This window comes from Littorina saxatilis, linkage group LG2 (assembly GCF_037325665.1).
Source record: "Littorina saxatilis isolate snail1 linkage group LG2, US_GU_Lsax_2.0, whole genome shotgun sequence".
In the NCBI taxonomy this organism is placed as follows: Eukaryota; Metazoa; Mollusca; class Gastropoda; order Littorinimorpha; family Littorinidae; genus Littorina; species Littorina saxatilis.
Genome location: NC_090246.1, coordinates 71,731,071 through 71,752,239, shown reverse-complemented (window position 1 = coordinate 71,752,239; position 21,169 = coordinate 71,731,071). Strand labels below are relative to the sequence as shown.

General features: G+C 41.0%; 3 protein-coding genes across 4 annotated transcripts in view; 1 reads left to right on the top strand and 2 right to left on the bottom strand.

The window, feature by feature from the left end:
* LOC138959660 (ependymin-related protein 2-like) overlaps positions 1-17,725 on the top strand; it is a 73,063-nt gene extending 55,338 nt beyond the window's left edge. The window contains exons 1-6 of one of the 2 annotated variants that reach the window (XM_070331237.1): positions 8,025-8,500; positions 9,634-9,749; positions 10,944-11,060; positions 15,550-15,631; positions 16,025-16,198; positions 17,485-17,725. In XM_070331237.1, the coding sequence (XP_070187338.1) occupies positions 8,392-8,500; positions 9,634-9,749; positions 10,944-11,060; positions 15,550-15,631; positions 16,025-16,198; positions 17,485-17,579 (693 nt within the window). In that variant the 5' untranslated portion in view covers positions 8,025-8,391 and the 3' untranslated portion in view covers positions 17,580-17,725. Of the gene's footprint in view, positions 1-8,024; positions 8,501-9,633; positions 9,750-10,943; positions 11,061-15,549; positions 15,632-16,024; positions 16,199-17,484 lie in introns of those variants that run through there. The other variant, XM_070331238.1, reaches the window with a different exon arrangement.
* On the bottom strand, positions 7,861-8,283 carry LOC138953948 (tripartite motif-containing protein 59-like). The gene has a single exon (XM_070325966.1). It carries the CDS (start codon positions 8,281-8,283, stop codon positions 7,861-7,863), a length of 423 nt encoding a protein of 140 aa, XP_070182067.1.
* Positions 17,726-18,050: 325 nt separating the features above from the next.
* Positions 18,051-21,169, bottom strand: part of LOC138959652 (uncharacterized) — a 3,497-nt gene continuing 378 nt past the window's right edge. Inside the window, exons 2-3 of the mRNA XM_070331227.1 lie at positions 19,652-19,802; positions 18,051-18,378 (exon numbers count right to left, since the gene is read on the bottom strand). Coding sequence (XP_070187328.1) covers positions 18,149-18,378; positions 19,652-19,769 — 348 coding nt within the window. The 5' untranslated portion in view covers positions 19,770-19,802 and the 3' untranslated portion in view covers positions 18,051-18,148. The remainder of the gene's footprint in view (positions 18,379-19,651; positions 19,803-21,169) is intronic.

Below are 21,169 nucleotides of genomic sequence, written 5' to 3'. Positions count from 1 at the left end.
ATGCCAGAACATACAGACAGATGATGATAAAATCGTTTATTTAACGTCACTCTGTAAAAACAAAACAGATGATGATAAAATCGTTTATTTAACGTCACTCTGTAAAAACATTGGCGACATTTGTCTTAGATTAAGAACACACACATGCACGCACACAAACTTTCCCTTTATGTACAGGGTGGTTCACCACCCTCCCGCCCCCCGCACACTCTCGCTCATCTAATTAAAAATGGTGTTAAGAGATACTTGGATATAAAATGGTATTTTAAAAAGTTCTGATAAAAAATATATAGTAGCTGTATGAGAAGCAATGGTGTCAGCCGCAGCAACGTCTCTTCATATCCAGGGACCAAGTGGGTGCGTGTGCATAAGTCCAGCGATAAGTTTGGGACCTTGCCACCCAAGGTCTTTATTGAAACTTAAAAGATAGCTTAATTTTTCCTTTGAGTTATTTGGCAGAATATTTCTATTTGAGTTTATAAACTGAGTCAGGGGTTGAAAGTGGCATGAGTTCAAATCACACTCCAAAGTCAAATGAGCAATGGCGAGGTCGGATTGACAGGTGCATTTAAGCTCTAGAAATTGGTAATTCCCAGCTTCTGCCCTTAGGCGGTTAATCCTTTTTATTACACGTGGGCATGAGTTATAGGTGTTCATCTGTTTTGATGGGGCTTCCCGAATGAGCCAGCCAGAGCTTATAGCCTTGTGCATATATTTGTTCCTCCATTCTCTCCAGAGAAGAGAGTCTGTAAGGCTACTGATCTCAGAAGCAGACAATGGCAGGTCTACCTCGGAGGCGCCTATGCCTTGGGCAGCTTCTTTGGCGGCTTTGTCCGCTTTCTCGTTGCCAGGCACGTTCACGTGTGCTGGACACCAGACCAGGTTAATCTCGCTTCCTTTTTTTATAATTTTATTTGCCAGCTCCTTTATGGCAATGACAAGATCATGTCTTTTTGATCTTTTGTTAGATCTTAATGCTTCAATGGCTGCTTTGGAGTCAGAGAATATAGCTATCTTTTGAGGAGGAGTGTTCTTGAGATTGAGATGAACAAGCGACATGCAGATGGCAAGGAGCTCAGCTGAAAAGGTCGAGTTTCTGTTGCACAGTTTAAATTTCCCAGTCATGTCATCGCTGGGGATTACAAAAGCTGCGCCAGCCTTCTTGTCATCCAACACTGACCCGTCTGTGTAAACATGAACATGGCCTTTGTATACAGTATCAATGTGCTCAAGGGCTTGTATCCTGAGTAATAACTGATCATCCTTTGTAGCTCTGCAATATTCTGTGTCAAAATTCATTTCTTTCATTGTCCATGAGGGATCACGAGATATGGGGTTTTGGGCCACATCATTTGGGTCGACACTGATTTCACTAAAGAGTGAAGCATTGAATTGAGCCAGTGAGGAGAAAGTAGTGCCAAAGTGGGCCTTTTTGTTTTGGACATGATTGTAATGCGGTTGTAGCTCCTCTTTTGTTGAGTTTTGCACTGTGTTGGCTCGAACATTGTAATCTGCGCAGCACTTACGCCGCCACATGTCAAGAGGGAGGAATCCTGCTTGGTGGTATACAATGGCCTGCTTTGAATGCCTTGGGTGTCCGAGGGCAAGCCGAAGGGCACGACATTCCGCTGACTGTAGCTTATCAAGCCATTTTCGAGCCGACGAGAAGTAGGCCTCCTGTCCATATGATAGTCTTGATCTTATAAGAGCTCTGGTGATGTTTGTTAGAATAACTGGGCACTTTGCCCATGGTTGGGCAGCCAGTATTTTAAGAAGGTTGATGGTCTTATTTGCTTTGCTTAAAAGATACTTTAAGTGAGCAGTCCATAGTCCATTTGAGGTGAAAAGTACGCCCAGATATTTCACCTGCTGACTGGGTGAGACAACAGATTTATCTAGTGAGAACTGTATCTTTTCTCGATCTTCCAGTTTTCGGTTTGTAAAGACAACGAATACAGTTTTCTCGGCAGAGAGAGTGAAGCCATTCTCCCGCATATAGTTCGCAATGTTATCTATAGCTGTTTGCCACTCTTTAGAGAATTTGTGTTCTGTTTTATAGGTTTTGTTTTGATACTCTTTGCATAGAGCAATATCATCCGCATAAAGCGTCAGTTCGGCTCCATGTGTTTTAATTGTCGATATGTCATGCAGCATAATGCTAAAAAGCAGTGGTGCTATTACTGAGCCCTGTGGCACTCCCATGTCAACTTTGCGAGTGGATGATTTGGCACCTTTATAATCAGTTTGAAAGGATCTGTTCAGTAGAAAGCTTTTTATGTATTGAAACATATTACCACTGATGCCTAATTGCTTCAATTTGAACAACAATCGTTGGTGCCATACTGTATCGTAGTCTTTTTTGATGTCAAAAAAGACAGCAAAGAGAGACTAACAAAACAGACAAAAGCCGCTAGACCACATCACAAACAGAACTCTACAATACACAGGTTTTTGCCCACACACACACACAAACACCCACACACACAGAGAAGCCGTATATATATATATGCATATCTGTATCTATAAATATATAGAGATAGGTGAGAGTGTATTTTTCGCGTGGCTATAAATTGATTCGACCTTTTCACTTTGACAGTAAGAACAACTTACGGGTGCAAGGGAAGCGTTGTGGACAGCGCAGTGGACAGCGCAGTGAAATTCTAAAAATAGTAATAGTAACTTAGAACTGAACGGGAAAGCCACACGAAGGAAGGGAGATAAACGCCAAACACTGGAGAAGATAAGGAAGAGTTACTTATAATGGTGAAATGAACACAAAAACGAAAATGAGTTCAGCGCTGCGCGCTGAGAGCACGTGTTGAAATATCTCATCGATGATATTGTGTCCGGGGTGTAGCTGAATACGGTGTCCAAATTTGAAAAAGATCCACCGAGAACTTTGGCGTTGTGATGTGGTGTAGCGGCTATGGTGTGTCGGTATGGGGGCCCGGGTAGCTGAGGTGGAACCAAAATAGCTGAGGTGGAACCAAAATCGGTTCCGCGCTGCGCGCTGAGAGCACGTGTTGAAATATCGACCAGGTTGTGTCGTGTCCCGGGTCTACCTGAATATGCCCACCAAATTTGAAGCAGATCCATCGAGAACTTTGGCCGTGCATCGCGCACAGACAGATACACAGACAGATACACAGACAGACACACAGACACTAGTCGTATATATATATAGATATAATTACGCAGATGAACTTGGTTTATCACTGATCACTGCTAATTTCAGCAAAAGATGACAAAACAGACAGGGTGAGAGACAGAATAATGAATCAACAGACAGTGACACGAGAAACAGACAGACACAGTCAGGAGGTGTCGCAAGAAGGCATACTGTGTCGTGTTAAACAGATACCCCTGGAGAAAAAAAACAACTAATACTGATTCCTCTGTGTAGAACTACACATATAAACGATTTTGTTGCTGTTTTGCTTGCCTGTCAGTTATGGCAATAATAATAATAATAATAAATGAGCATTTATATAGCGCAACATCATAACTTTACAATTATGCTCTTTGCGCTTGACACATTTAAAATTCAAACACAGTTTTACAAGCATTTACATCTACATTCATAGTCAGCAACGCTTGATTAAAAGCATACACCATCAAACATACATTACAACAGATTCTTCCACTAATTAAGTAATAAAAACATGAATAAAATAGGTAGTAAAAACAAGGAAATACCAGCTGAATACCCTTAATCAAACAGAACATGTTATTAATACTGAAAAACAGCCCTAAATGTGTATACACATTATCACATTATCACTAAAACAACAAATACATTACATGTAGCCTACTGATGGACTGAGAAAACAAAATCAGGGGTTGTATTTCTTGAAGAGGTGCGTTTTAAGTGCTCGTTTGAATGCTTGGGGTGACTGAGAGTGGCGGATGTGAAAGGGGAGAGAATTCCAGTGTGTGGGTGCGCAGAAAGTAAAAGTGCGTTGTCCGTATGTTTTGGTTTTGGTGTGTGGAATGGTGAGGATGCGACAGTCAGAAGAGGCACGGAGTTGTCTTGCTGGAGAATAGACGGTGAGGAGTTCAGAGAAGTAAGCAGGAGACGAGCCAGAAAAGAAGTTAAAGCAGAGGGTGGATTGTAGTCAATGCGGGCTTGAATAGGTAACCAGTGCAGTGTGTGAAGAAGTGGTGTTGCGTGATCTCGTTTTCGTGCTTTCAGAATGAGGCGTGCTGCCGAGTTTTGGACTTTTTGTAGTTTATGCAGGAGATACAGAGGACAGCCAGAGAGAAGAGAGTTGCAGTAGTCGAGTTTAGAAAGAACAAAGGCACAGACAAGAGTGTTAGTTGTTTGAGAGGAGAGTGTGTGGCGAATGGTGCTGATCTTACGAAGCTCAAAATATTAACCTGCTCTACAGACTAAAGATATATGTTTGTTAAGGGTCATGTCAGATGAAAGGGTGAATCCAAGGTTTCTAGCTGATGGGGAGAAAAGAATGTCGGTGTCGCCTACTTGAACAGAAACGGGTTGGGGAGAGGGAAATGTAGTGTTCTTCTTTTTGCACAGTAAGACGGACTTCAGTCTTATCATCATTCAGCTTAAGTTTGTTATCGATCAAATCCGTTTGTAAAGAAATTAAGTTTTGTTGTTGTGATCTAAATAATGTATTACTTAATTAAATAATGCATTATCTAGCGAAAACAACAAAAATGTCTTGCATTACAAACGGATTGCCATAGTCAGTGGTATACACCGTCACTGCCCCTTGAGTTGTCAATAATGTGTTTGTCTGGTTTTTTTGCTCAAGCCCCTCACTAGAATCCTTTCTGCTACCCCGTATTTGTTTGCAATGATGGATTCTCTCATTTAGTAATTATCAAAAATTGAAAATACTTGCTTGTAAGTCTGGCAGTATATATCATATGTACAGCAATCAATGACTCTACCCTCAGAAAAAAACACAATCACTATTTTTTTGCATTCTTTATTTTGACTTCTCTATACGACCTAACAAAAAATCTAAATCGACAATACATAAACAACAACAAAACAATGAAATGGGAAAAACAGAAGAAAAAACAAGTCGCGTAAGGCGAAAATACAATATTTAGTCAAGTAGCTGTCGAACTCACAGAATGAAACTGAACGCAATGCCATTTTTCAGCAAGACCGTATACTCACTCGTAGCATCGTCAGTCCACCGCTCATGGCAAAGGCAGTGAAATTGACAAGAAGAGCGGGGTAGTAGTTGCGCTAAGAAGGATAGCACGCTTTTTTGTACCTCTCTTTGTTTTAACTTTCTGAGCGTGTTTTTAATCCAAACATATCATATCTATATGTTTTTGGAATCAGGAACCAACAAGGAATAAGATGAAAGTGTTTTTAAATTGATTTCGACAATTTAATTTTGATAATAATTTTTATATATTTAATTTTCAGAGCTTGTTTTTAATCCGAATATAACATATTTATATGTTTTTGGAATCAGAAAATGATGGAGAATAAAATAAACGTAAATTTGGATCGTTTTATAAATTTTTATTTTTTTTTACAATTTTCAGATTTTTAATGACCAAAGTCATTAATTAATTTTTAAGCCACCAAGCTGAAATGCAATACCGAAGTCCGGGCTTCGTCGAAGATTACATGACCAAAATTTCAACCAATTTGGTTGAAAAATGAGGGCGTGACAGTGCCGCCTCAACTTTCACGAAAAGCCGGATATGACGTCATCAAAGACATTTATCAAAAAAATGAAAAAAACGTTCGGGGATTTCATACCCAGGAACTCTCATGTCAAATTTCATAAAGATCGGTCCAGTAGTTTAGTCTGAATCGCTCTACACACACACACACACACAGACAGACAGACAGACAGACGCACATACACCACGACCCTCGTTTCGATTCCCCCTCGATGTTAAAATATTTAGTCAAAACTTGACTAAATATAAAAAGATCTGTGCATCAACACTAAAGGTCCATGCATCTCATCATCAAAAGCATTTAACCAAATAACTGGCGTCGAAGAAAAATACTGCAATTTCTTCCAAAACGAAAGCAATCTTGACATGATAGATGAATTTTACGAAATATCAACAATTTAATAGCAAAAACTGTGTTACTTATATTCACAACCAATTAAAGCTGTCACACACAAAAAATAACATCTATAATTAGTACTTTAGTTATCCTTCCGTAGACCCTCTTTACGTTAAACAAAGTCAACAATAGGAAAGAAACATAAACAAAACAAAAGAAACTACCAACAAACATTTGACGGTGACAAGGATCAAAATTAACATACTACTAATAATATTTACAAAAGCTTAATTTCAAGTTAAGATTTGTTAAACACGCTCTCACATGCCTGAAGAGCAGCTAGAATGCAACATAATCAGGAGATTAATAAGCTTACTCGTAGTGTGTGTGTGTGTGTGTGTGTGTGTGTGTGTGTGTGTGTGTGTGTGTGTGTGTGTGTGTGTGTGTGTGTTTAATTGTTAACAATGATTCACTCAGTAACTAGTATCCAATGATGCAGAATCAGGCTATAGAGCTCTATATTACACATTATAATTACTGTGCAGTTTATATACAGCAGCATATAGAACAAGTGACTGTGGCAGTCGTTCAGACGGATAGAAAACCATACTCTGTATGCCGGTGTGTGTGTGTGTGTGTGTGTGTGTGTGTGTGTGTGTGTGTGTGTGTGTGTCTGTCTGTGTGTGTGTGTGTGTGTGTGTGTGTGTGTGTGTGTGTGTGTGTGTGTCTGTCTGCTTCACAATTTAATCATATAAAAGCCAGTGCACGATAAATGTATAAAAGGAATGTACAATGAAACATGTTGTATTCAACAGAAAGAATGCACCCATCAGCTCCTTAAAAAATAGTTATGGAGACACTGTGTAAATATTTTAGACACATAAAGAGCATTGCACAGATTCCTCCCAACAATTTGGTGCACACTTAGTACATGAAACCATGTGTGCATTTTCAACGTTATATGATGACTGAGATTTAGAAACTTCAAAAAGAAATGTGGACATTTTCTAGGAGACATTAATTACCCTTAGTTACTTAGTGCATGGTGACTGCACCATTTGGGGGCTAAACATTTTGTTTTATCTGCTAAATAAAACATCACTTGAAATAAATGTAAAGTATACAATTTGCAAGAATTGATCAAGCATTCTCAGTCAGAAAAATACTGACCATTTAACGTGTAACAACGCATACTTGGGCGCATAATGATCATAGCGGAAACTGTCCGGAATCTTAACAGGAAAAAAACGAACAAGAAAAAATGATATATAAAAAGGTTCAACCATGGAACAAATGCAGATATTTTAGCTTAACAGTAGAAAAAAATACCATGATTAACAAATCACAATTATACTTTCCCTTATCAGATCAGTTCAAGCTGATGAACCAGCTGGAGGTTCGTTCACACGCCTGCTGAACAAAAGCGACATCTCCAAGCAGCAGTCTGACAGGTTCTCCGCGCAGACTTTCATGGTCATAACGAAGCACAGGCCATGTCTTTTCAAAAACCAAAAATCTGGTCATCTGTCTCAGCTAGGCCATCTTGCCATTCCTCCGGGAGCCTGGTGATATCTTCGTAGCTTATGTGCCCTTCTGCTGCCTGTTTCAGCCTGTTCTGTAGATCCTGGATGCAGTTCAGTTTGTACTCTGCTGATTGTTCTACTGTTATGAGTGGATATTGTTTGGTTTTCATAGAAAGAAGGTGTTTTTCCACCAGCCCATCCACGATAGCATGGATACTGTTTGCCCTTTGACGGAGCCTTTTCTCGATATTTTTCATCTCTTCTTCTGCAGAGAATCTGAAGCTTTTGATTTCATCTTTGTGTGCACTGACGTGTGCGTGACAATCATCCAACAAGTCCAGGTATTTTTTTCAGCTTAGCTTTGGCATTTTTCATAGCTTTTTCCAAATCTTGCAGCTCGTGTTGGTTGTGGTGCTGGAGCAGGCACGTGCGGCAGATAGCCTTGTTACAAGGCACACAGACAAAGCGTAGTTCTTCTCCAGGGTGCTCCCCACACACGTCTTGCTGCTGCTCCAGGAGAGGGGTCAAATAAAAATTGGTCTGAAGCCTGCGAATGCCGTCCCTGGACAGCTTTATTCCTTTGCGACACTGCGGGCAATGCAAATAATTGTTGCCCACATTATCCCTAAGACCAAGCAGGCACGCTTCACAGAAGGTATGGTGGCATTGAAGTAGTTTGGGATTCTTCAGTGTGTCCAGACACAGGCTGCATGACAAATGATTCACTGGCACTGTGCTTGCGGCCATCGCTAAGTTAGACAGAGACGATGAGAAAATCAGTTGAAAGTCAAGGAAACGCACAGCTGTGGATGCACGGACAGGCAGTTCAGTTGCACTAACAGGAAGGCCCTGTTAATGGCTTCTTCGATAGTACTTGGCAAGCCAGTGGTCGGGTGTCACTGCAGTGTCACAAGCAGTGCGGCATGCATAAAGCCAGTAGTAAACAAGACATCTGTAAAAGAAAGTAAGACGCAATTTGAATTCTCTGATTGGTTGTTGTTGTTTGTTTTGTTTTCATTCCCGATCTGAGAAATTATTAATAATCAGAACCGAATGCCATAATTAAAACCCTGAACCTGTACTGAAAAGGGATTTGATGATATGAACATGGCTGGAGAGATTTCAAGGTTTTTTTCCCCTCTCCTTAGCCCTTTTTTTCTTCTTGTAGCATTTGTTCGCTAGTTTGATATGTTTACCCATTAATACACTTGCTGCTTAACCAATACCGAGGCGGATTGTGTGTATAGTACTGACAATTAATCGTTTTCATACTGCATCATCCAAACCCCCGGCGGCAGACCTGCATGCTGAAATAGTATTAACCAAGTGTATCTTGTATGTTGACGATGTTTAGCGGTTCTGAATGTTATATTCATGAAGGCATGCATGTCATATTATGATTTTAATATGCAGAGACCCGGTAACTAAACGTTCTGTTCCCACTCCGAGCTGTGGTCAACCAAGCTGACGACAGTATACAGCACACTACTCTGTATTGCGTTATAACCACTGTGCCACTGCTCTGGTCACACTGACAGGAAGCACCTGTCAGGAAATTTAATAAATGTGTCACTCCTTATCTTCCTTGTCAGCATATATTAAAACATAGCACAATAAAATCAGTATTGCACGGTTCATGCGGGACCTCTGACACACTGAGACACAAACACACACACACACACACACACACACACGCACTTGACACTGACACACACACTAACACGCATCCACTTCACACACACACACACACACACGTGACACACACACAGTAACACTACCACGGGCAGCTTCCATTGAGCTACCTGGGTACTAAACGTTGCACATCCTTATCTCAGTCCCAGAGCAAACTGCTAGAGCGATTGCAGCGATAAAACCACCAATACACACGCCAGCGGTGAAGATAACATCCTGTATATTACTTCGTATACGTCTCAAAACGAAAAGCAGAAAAACTTTAAAGCTAACACAGAGCGAACTAGGCCTTGCATGAGTATCTAAGTATATATGTTGTAAAGACCGAAGTCGCCTCGTTTAAAATAATGAATACGTGCATCGAACTAGTATTTGTTGTAATAAGTACTGTGATCTTCTTCAAAGCGAGGGATTCACTGGCGGACAATGTTGCCGGAAAAGCGGTTCCCAAACCGTGTTGTTTCCCGTCGGCTTTCCAGGCTACTGTGGCGGACCTGAGAAGTGCAGGGAGTGGAGAAATGGTTTGAGCGATTTTTGATTTTCACTGAATATAAGTATCTTGTTTAGCTTTTGTGAGTGTGGAGCTATGGCGGAGGGATGCGAGGGTAAAAGTGTGTTTTCATTTGTATGTATTGCGTTCGCGCGCGTGTGTGTGTGTGTGTGCGGGTGTGTGTGTGTGTGTGTGTGTGCGCGTGCGTGTGTGTATGTGTCACTCTGTCTGTCTGTCTGTCTGTGTCTGTCTGTATGTACATTGTATATGTTTGTGTCTGTGTGTGTGAAAGAGATTGACACAGAGGACATACTCAGGGAATGAGAGGGAGATGACAAACAGGATAAACCCAGAGGCAAATATTAAGTGTGTGTGCGTGTGTATGTGTGTGTTTGTGTGTGTGTGTATGTATGTACTAGAGGATTACCCGCTTCGCCGGGTACCGGCTTTGCCGGGTGTACGCCGGCTTTGCCGGCGCACGAAGGAAAGGAGATAAACGCGCAAAACACTGGAGACCTTCTAAAATAGTAACGTGCAGTGACCTTCTAAAAATAGCAACGTAGTAACGGGAATATGGATTGACGCCACACGGAGGAAGGGAGATAATTGCGGCTGAAAACACTGGAGAAGATAAGGTAGAGTTACTGGTAGTGGATCCCGACAAACAAACAAAAAATCGGTTCAGCGCGCACAGCGCTGCGCGCTGAGAGCACGTGTTGAAATATCTCATCGATGAGGTTGTGTCCGGGGTGTAGCTGAATACGGTGTCCAAATTTGAAAAAGATCCACCGAGAACTTTGGCCGTGCATCGCGAACAGACAGACAGACAGACACTAGTCGTATATATATATATAGATGGTTTGTGTTTGTGTGTGTGTGTGTGGGGAGGTGGGGGCGGCGGATGTAGCAAGCAGGAAAGGAGAGCCTTATTGTGAATCTGACAAGGATATATGCTGTACGGGTTACTGATTTTCAGTTGTTGTTGTTGTTGTTGTTGTTGTTGTTGTTGTTGTTGTTGTTGTTGTTGTTGTTGTTGTTGTTGTTGTGGCTGTTGTTGTGTCTGTTGTTGCTGTTGTTGTTTTTGTCGTTGTTGTTGTGCTTGTGCTTGTGTTCGTCGATGTGGCTGTTCTGTTGTTAATCAGTCAATCGATGTTGGGACGTTGCCTGTTATTTGTTTATTTGTTTGCTTGGCTTGTTGTTTTATATTCTCCCCGTTCACCCCCAGCGTCTGTTCGAGGTATATCGCGACTGGGACAGACGAATGCAGGTGCAACGAATTATGACGTTTGCGTCACCGGGCCAGGTTGCGCCTGTCACAACGGTCATTCTGGATTTCAAAAACGTAAGCTTTTGCATGCATGTGTGAGTGAAAATGTATGCTTCTGACTTTAGAACCCCTGACACGTAAAATAATAATAATAATAATAATAATAATAATAATAATAATAATAATAATAATAATAATAATAATAATAATAATAATAATAATTGTCAGTAAGTACTGGTGTCACATGACTGATGTGAACCAGTTGATTGGCTAATGGCGATGCGCTTTAATCTGTTAGCGCATTCTTGGAGTGCGCTAACTTTTCCACAGAGCGTATTCTTACGCCCTTTGCCAAAGCGAGACTGTACTCTCATCCTCAGAATTAATTAATGACATGTACCTTATATTCTCCACTTTACAAAAAAATAACCATAAATTTCCTGCGGCTCAAAGCGGCAGAAGTGGTTTTTTTCTGACAGATCGCAGGCGCCTGTGCCACAGTGAATCCCACTGATCTAAAAATAGAAGCGGCTGTGTCTCTTCCACAATGGTCTCTTCTCGTTTTGACTTGCAAAGATTCTTCTCATATGCCGTGTTAGTGGCATGTAGCTAGCTTATTAACCACATTACCAAATGATGAGTTAGTATGAAATTCCCAGCGGCAAGCACAAAACACAAGTGTTATTCCGATAACGTACCAGCTAGACTCTGTTAGTATGAGTTATTACCAATTCGGTGCCCCATATGGCTTTTTGACCAATCAGGACGGATTCTAGGTGACCTGTTAAATGTTATAACGTTCAGGCAGGGACCCTTTTTGTATATCAAGCTAAAAATTGACAACACAAAGTAAAATTGTAAATCAACAATATCAGCGTGATTTATTCTACAGAATGACACTTCAAATGCTGTCAGATAATACTCTCTTTATCTAAAAAAAAAATACCGATAAGCGAGTTTTGTCGGTGGGTGCTTTACGGAACAGCAAAGTACCGCCCATCCTCTGAGTGTGAAATGCCGACCCGCTCACTTGAAATCTAAATTACCTAAGTTCGGAAAATCAAGTGAAATTGCGTCACTCGCGTTACGTCAAATGTATCTTTACGTCATTTCCCATCCGTCTTGAGTCGGTTCTAAATCTGTCGCTCTCTATTCAACAAGAAAAAGCGAAGCAACCGAAACGCATGTTAAACATGGTTTATCTTGTGAGATTGTTGTGTGTCAAACGCATTTGATCTGTGAATATTCACTCACGTCAGGAGTATTACTCTGATTGGCTGACCCAGGTCACGAGAATTCTTTGACTGACAGGCATAATCAGGTAGGAGCGCTCAAGTTCCCATTGCGGCTGTCCTGTCTAATTCGCGGGGTCGCTTCGAAATTTGTTTTGGTCGAATTAAACGGTAATAAAACCGTTATTTCTAATATGCGGACTGTTAGCAAATGACAACAGTCATGTCTCACAAACGATATCAGCATTCGCCTAAAAGGCTCATGCTTGATATATATGCTTTTTTCTCGACATGCCTTGTTATCATTTGCTAACAGTCAGCATATTAGAAATAATATGAGTCATTATGAGTTGTTTCTAATTTTCTAATATTCACAGGTCAAATGAGTTTGACACACAACAAACCATGTTGAACATGCGTTTCGCTTGCTTCGCTTTTTCTTGTTGAACAGAGAGCGACAGATTGAGAACTGACTCCAGACAGATGGAAAATGACGTAAAGATACATTTGACGTGAAGCGAGTGACCCAATTTCACTTGATTTTTTCGCCGAACTTTGATAATTTAGATTTCAAGTGAACTAGTCGGCATTGCACACTCAGAGGATGGGCGGTGCCTCGCTGTTCCGTAAAGCACCCACCGACAAAACTCGCTTTTCGGTATTTTTTTTTTTAGATAAAGAGAGTATTATCTGACAGCATTTGAAGTGTAATTCTTTAGAATAAATCACACTGATATTGCTGATTTAAATTTGTACTTTGTCTTGTTCATTTTTAGCTTGATAAACAAAAAGGGTCCCTGCTTGAACGTTATAACATTTAGAGGGTCACCTAGAATCCGTCCTGATTGGTCAAAAAGCCATATGGGGCACTGAATTGGTAATAAAGTAGAATATTGCTATTTCATATGTTACGTGGATTTCCATTGGTCAATTGGGCAAAACTGAGCTCAGTGCAAAAGTGATATCGACGACATTTCCGTTGATATCAGTTTTGATATCGACGACCTCTTTATTGCTTCCCCACTTCGAAAACAAAAACACCTAAATTTAAAAACAAACAAATATATATGAAAATGTAATGATCCCAGAATTTAGTTGAGCAAGTGACTAAAGACTTTTTGAAAGAAAAGACATTTTGAAATACTGAAAAGTACAAGAAAAGAGTGAACAAAAAGAAATAATAATCAGAGGGGGGGATATGGAACAGCCAAAACTGAGACACATACTTTTGTAATTTCTTTACAGTAAATACAAAATGTCCAGAGAATTAGCAATATATCTAACATTGACTGACTGTGTGATGATATCTTCTGCTATTGATCTGTTTCGACAGTGATATTAAAATCTCGACCTCCGGTCTCGATTTTGATATCACTATCTCAACAGACCATAGCGGAAGATATCATCACACAGTCCGTCAATATTGGGTACTACACTGAAATACGACTGCAATGAATGGTTTCCGAATTATTATTTTTTTTATTTTTTTTTATTCTCTTTATTTCAAGGCAACAACAATCGGAATCGAAAACGTGTAGGGTTAAGAACGTTCTTACCATGTATAAAACTTATTACCAGCCTGCCTCATGCGTGCAGACGAGCAATTTTTGTTTTTAAAATGAGACTGCAGTGCAGTGGTTCGATTGCCCTAGCCGCCTAGCAGACGACCTAAACTACGGCCACCGCAGCAAATTAACATGTTGGGCGAATGTGAACAAACAAACGATGAGGATATAATACGTGTAGAGTTCAGAGCATTCTTACCGTTCATATATAGTACCAGACTCCCCGATGAATGAAGATACAACACGAGAAACATACCACATTTACTTTGAAAATGTGCTAACGGCCGTGGCCATGGAGTCAATTCAAGGGGCAATACTCTGCACAGTCAATCTGTCAAAGCTCGATGAAGGTTTCGAATCGCAAATAACTAAGAGCACGTACAGTCCTTTCTCCGAGTTTAAATGAGGTCTGTATGAAAGATCATCACTTTTTAGCTTAACGCTACTCTGGAATTTACCAACAGAAATTAAAACAAGAGTTTGCGTGTGACGAAAGCACGACACACTTGAGACAGCCCACACAAAAGTAGATCTGACACAAACCTGACCACACAGTTACGCCTATCCAAATGCGCGTAGCAAAATGTGCGTTTTGAATCTTCTTTTTTCTCTGGCGGTACTGACAATATCGTTATTGAAACAATCCCAGTGCACTAAGAGCAAATCTCGAAAATAATTATTGAACTCAGCGCAATGCGCTTCGTTCAATAATGAATTTTCTCGAGTTGCTCTATAATCCCCTAGTGCACTGGGATGTCTCAATAACTTAGATGATAATAATAATAATAAGGGACGCTCTATAAATCCCCTGGTGCACTGGGATGTCTCAATAACTTAGATAATAATAATAATAAGGGACACTTATTAATCGCCCCTTCTCATCAGAGCTCACGGCGATGTACACTGAATAGCACCAGCGTGCACACACACACACACACTGACACACACACACACACACACACACACGCACACACACACACACATACACAAACACATGCACACACATACACACAAACACACACACACACACACACACACACACACACACACACACATACACACACACACACACACACTAAAATACAGTTAATACAGTAAATGACAATACTATGGAGACTGTCCTTAAAAACTCTCACCTAAAAATACAAGTTCAATTTCCCTGATAATTATTTAACTTTTACTCACTATGTAGACTTGTTACGTCCCTTGAATGTGAATCAAGATACACGCAATGAATCTCACTTCTAAGTTCAAATTATCGCTCCACACCAAATCAAAATGTCTCCAGTAACAGCAGTTTTGAATGCATGCAAAGTTAGCAGTAGATTCCTCGAAGTTGGGACACTGGACTTGAATATTATCCCATGAAAAAGTATGGTGGCTTGTGTAATGTGCTCTTTGATTAACACGAGAGATACGGGGCATATTCATGAACTCGACCATGTATATATACATGTAGGCGAACACAGACACAGACACACAGATTCAGACACACACACAGCTAGTGCAGACATGTACACACACAGACACACACACACACACAGACACACACACACGCACACACACACACACACACACACACACACACACACACACACATAGGAGAGAGAGAGAGAGAAAGTATGTTTGTCTTAAAACAGTGTGACTTTGACTGTTACTGTATGCATGCCTACATGCCAGTATGTCTGTTTCTGTTGGTACGTCTGTCTGTCTGTCCGTCTATTCGTCCATCCGTCCGTGTGTACAACCATCCGTGTGTCTGTGCAGGGAGTGGAGTACGTAGTCACGGCATCTGGTGACTGCCACCCTCAGCCCCTGAGCTACGGCATGCTAGAACCGTGCATTCCAGGTACGGCGCGCATGGTATATTCAATGTGATCGTGATTGCTTCCAAGAATTATAACATCTACCATTGGTTCCGTCATCGGCTCTGTCTCTCTGACTCTGCCTTCGTCTGTATATCTGTCTGTCTGTCTGTCTTGTCTGTCTGTCTGTCTGTCTGTCTGTCTCTCTCTCTCTCTCTCTCTCTCTCTCTCTCTCTCTCTCTCTCTGTCTGATTTCAGTTTTCCCCCTCACACATGCACTCTCTTTGACTCACCCTTCCCATCTCTCTGTCCAATTCATTCAAACTTGCATCAGTTCTGTCTCGAATAGCAATATCAGCTGAAGAGACGATACAAAAATAATAACCAACCAACCAACCAACCAACCAATCCAATTCAATCACTCACCGTATCCACAGATGATGCGAAGTACCTAGGGCAGACCTACCTTGGTTTCGGGGAGGACAAAACCCAGTTCAGGACGTGGTCATTCAGGCGTGGCGACCAAGGGAGGAATGTCTCCATGACCGTGTCCGTCACGCTACATGACTGTGTGCCTGTCATGGAGACCATCTCTGGAACTCTTGGATATGGTAGGGGAAAGGCTCCTAATATGGACCGGCTCCTAATATGGACCACCTCCGGTTTTGACAAACTAACGGCGCTAGAGCGCTCAAAACAATTTCATTCGCTTTATTCACCCTCTCTGGATAAGTTGCACATGTCAAACAGTTGCAGAAACACAAACCTCAAAACCGTTAGGCTTTTTTTTTAAACTTTTGGCAGCGTTCACTCTAAATTTGCCGCCTAAAACGGACTCGTTTCTGTCCACAGCCAAAGCTTTTATCACACAAAAATGGCTATATATGACAGCTAAGACCGTATTTGTTACATTTTAGCAGTGTGTACCCTTTTTTCTACTGCAAACAAAAAATAATAGCAAAACCTCAAAGTATGTGTGAGTCCCCTAATATGGACCACCTTCAACAAATCGAAGAAAATAAAAGCTAAAGGCAATTTTAATTAATTCATTAAGAAGCTTGCTGAAAATAACCTATAACTAGCCCTCGAGATTTCAAAAAAATATAACAAAATAGTCTTTTTTTTGTGGAAGTTGATAATTTCACTTATTTTCACTCTGTTTTTGATAAGCTTCTTCAGTTTCCTGGTGTGCTTCAAATAATGCTCTCATCAACCCAAAACAGCTAAATCTAAAGCATATTTGAATTTGTCTGACTTGCACACTAAGTTGTATCTTGTTATTTTGAAGTATAGGGGGCTTTTTACAGTGATTCGTGAAGGCCGCTTCACTGGTCTATATTGGGCGCCCAGGCTACTAATATGGACCATTTGTGATTTTTTTCTGTATTTAATTTTTGCTGAATGTCTATCAAAGCTATTTCACTCTAATTAGGCCTAACGGTTAAACTAAGAGAGAAGGACTACCAACCACAAAATGAAACTTCTTCGCAAGAAAACAAGCTAGTTATCAGCAATAAACAAAAAGTGGTCCATATTAATTCTTAAGTTTGTTGTTGGGGGATTGTTTTGGTGGGGTTTTTTGCCTTCGAGACGAAGGCCATTTCCATGTACTGCTGCTTGGACAGTGATGGTGCCTGTCATTCTATTTCTGTCAATCTCCGTGTCTGTTGAACAACATCCTTCTTCCAGTGTTCATACCTATTTACATTGGGATTATAAAGCAAGAATTGAGGGTGTGGATTGAGGTCTGCTTATCGAAGCATAAATACAATGTATTTCTTGCACAGCATGCACTGGCGCCGCAGTTTAAATAATCTCTAATTTAGAGCAGATCCCCCTATGAAACTGAGCTGATCACTGGAAGAATTAATAACCACGAATGTGTTTGGTGTTTCAGCCCCGACTGACAGTCTGATAACGTTCACGACGTTCAAAGTCCTCCAGGATTCGTCAATATTTGAAATACCACGCAGCTGTGCCTCACTGATGTAACTTCTGATCGAAAGGATTAAGTTACATGCACAAAGAAAGAAGCAAATGAAGCCGATTTAATTTGAATGGAAGTGTTTCAAATGCTTGTATACCATGTATACGTTGTGGGCCAAAATGTGTGTATCAGGACATCCTTCAAACCCCGAGCACGTGTCAGTGTGTGCGTCTGTCTCACTGAGTGACGGATGGTCGATCTGTCGTTGTCCCAAGGAGTGTGTGTGTGTGTGTGTGTGTGTGTGTGTGTGTGTGTGTGTGTGTGTGTGTGTGTGTGTGTGTGTGCCTGTATGTGTGTGTCTGTGTGTGTGTGTGTGTGTGTGTCACAGTGTGTGTGTCACAGTGTGTGTGTCACGTAGAGCACCTATTTCAAATGCGAACCCAGAGAGAGAGAGAGAGAGAGAGAGAGAGAGAGAGAGACTTGGAGAGTTTATCCATGACATAAATATCGAAATACACCACGTAACAAACATCAAATCACATCACCAAGATTTATTTGCATTCATCGAGAATATACTTTGAATGAAATAGAATGCAACAGGGAATCGCTGTGCACGCGCTATACCCATGCAATCTCACACCTCGTAACATTCCCATTCGTATGTGCCTAGAACGATAGCTCCTTTGTGCAAGTAGATGTGGCGTGTGCCGACATTGTATTCCAAGACCGATTGTCGGGGAATGCGGATTTTGAAGACATAGTCTACGTGGCCACCTCGCTCCCTCGTCTGCCACCCCTTGGCCCAGTTGTTGTTGGCGATGGCTCGCTTACCTGCTGCGGGTGTCACAGCTGTGCCGTACACACCTGGAAACAAGTCGCATTCATATATATCTTACGCTTTTATTTAATCTGTCAACCAGGCTAAAAGATTCAAGTGAAACTGAACACACTGGGTCGTATGTAACCGAGTGCACGACTGAAGCACAACAATCATTTTTGGAGGAAAAGCCAGTAAAACAGGGTTGAGATTTTAGAGCTACGTTAATAGCCCTATAAAAAATGATATGGGTACGTAGAGGTGTCAGAGGTTCCCAGGAGCATACAAGGTGAAAACATTAGCCAGACCCCATTACAAACAGGTACTCCACATCTCACTGATGTGCTGTCTTCCACCGTCACACGTAATCACCCAGACTGGTAAACCCTGGGATGACCAAAAGGACCCCAAACCTTGGACTGAGACAGTGCTGACTCAGTAGCCCTTGTAATAACAGAAACCAACAGTGAACCTAGAGGGCCCCAAAGGGTTTAAAATCGTGATCGTGATTGGCGTTTTTTGACCTTTCTGTGACCGTGATTGCCGAAATTTCCATTTCTGTGATCGTGATGGGACTTTGCCCGTGATCCGTGATGACACAAAAATTAAGTCTCGTGATCGTGATCGTCATTTGTTTTCGTGATCGTGATGGGCATTATTGCAAAGCATTTTATTTTCAACGTACATTTTTCACAGCTGTATCACTCTATGATCTTCTATTCGTCAAGGTGTTTGTGATCGTGAAAACAAAAATCAAGGTAACTGTGATCGTGAAAGCTAAAATGTCCCTTCCCGTGATCGTGATGATACCCCCCCTTTGGGGCCCTCAACCTAATTTCCATACATTTGGCCCGTTTTTTGATTGAAAGCACATTTTCAATCCAAACACAACATTTTTGAGACTTCGCAAATGATAAGATATGAAATGCAATCCATTTTTACATTTCGTTAAGTTTTGACAAACGATTCCAAGAGACAACGTTCCGCATAACTCACTAGTATAATATTGTCTTTCTTACAAATTAATCGCTTACGTCCCTTTCCTTTCCTCTCATCTTCAAATAGGAGCTCAGCGGCTGCATTTGGTTATGAATCCCGAAACACAAAGAACTGAGCAGGCTAAGAGTTGTATCATCACATTTATGCAAACGTTTTCCTGTCATTTTTAGACTGCCGTTGTATGCTACTACAGTATTATGCCGAACTCGAGCCCAGATTTCATTAATTGCTGACTGGACTGAGCAACGCTGATAAGAAGACTGAAATAATTTGTGCGGAACTGATATCCCTATAAAGAATTGAAATACACAAAATTCTCACCCGGCCCAAGCATGGCATCTGCTCCGCCGTCAGGGCTCTCTCTGATCATCCCGGAATTGATAATGAGGTCTACAGAAGCTTCGCTAGTGTAGTGGTAGAAATCCACCATATTGGACATGACGTGTACGTCGAACCTGGGTTACTTGACCACCTGTAAAAACAAACTGTCATCAGTGCATTGGTTTGGGTTGAATCAGAAGGGACAGCATTTAGATTTAATTTTGTGAACGACCTTCAAAAATGGAATGGACATGTTACGACACTGGATACAAACCAGCCTTTCTACATTGCGGTCACAGACTATGCTGTATGTGTCACCTACAGAGTAAGACAGAAATGCATTTTCGCGAAGTTAAAGTATTTACGAAGCTACAGTTTGTAAACAAATGTATATATTATGTCTGGGCATTTTTATTTTTATTTTATTTAATTTTTTTTAATTCTTAGCAGTACTTGACTGAATGACAAACTAATACTGTTAAAAACTGTGACAGGGGAGGCTACCGCTCCTTTCGCAGCAGACTCTGCACCCGAGTTGTTGGCCTTTAAGTCAACACCGGTGGATTGTGGAATTCTGTTTGTGATGGGGTCTGGTGGTTTCCGATTGTCTGTATGTTTATGGAAACCTTCGGGTTTGCATAACAGTTTTTATAGGGCTAAGAAATTAGCCCTAACATTTTCAATCCTGTTTGAGTGCACTTCGCCTCCCGAGGTAATCGTAGTGTTACAGCACTCGGTTACAAAACCAAAACTAAAGCCAAACTTTACCCTAGCATATTCGTGAAAAATGTTGGTCATATTTTTCCTGTAATGATGTTACTTCGAATTCAAACTTCAGAAGACTTTGTTTTCTACAGCGTATGTATACATGTAAAACTATACATCTATATTTGCACATCAGTCGTTTGTTTGTTTGTGTGTTTGTTTGTTTGTTTGTTTGTTTGCTCTTAATGGTGTTTTTTCGACCAACAGGCAATATTACTTTCAACTATAACCTTAACAAATCTTACAAATATAGCTTTGCTGCATCTATAACTATATACGGCTTGTGTGTGTCCGTGTGTCAGTTCGCGATGCACGGCCAAAGTTATCGATGGATCTGCTTCAAATTTGGTGGGCATATTCAGGTAGACCCCGGACACAATCCTGTCGATGAAAATTTTCAACACGTGCTCTAAGCGCGCAGCGCTGAACCGATTTTGGTTTTTATGGTTTTTCTGTACATCCATTCCCAGTAACTCTTCCTTATCTTCTCCAGTGTTTTGCGCGTTTATCTCCCTTCCTTCATTCCCGGCAATAGCCGGGTACCCGACTAAGCCGGGTATTCGGCGAAGCGGGTATTCATCTAGTATATATATATATAGGACTAGATTTCCTTGTGATACGTCCCCCACAAAGGGACTTTGCATTGCAAATCTCGGTCCCCCTTGAGGAGGGTCAGATGCTCCCAATAGGCTGTCTGTGAAGGGATACTTTTTTCTCTCTTTCTTTCTCTGCTAAGAGATTTTAACAAATCTC

Bases quoted from the DNA above. Each gene is read 5' to 3' on its own strand.
- LOC138953948 (XM_070325966.1), bottom strand. From the start codon at position 8,283: ATGGCCGCAAGCACAGTGCCAGTGAATCATTTGTCATGCAGCCTGTGT.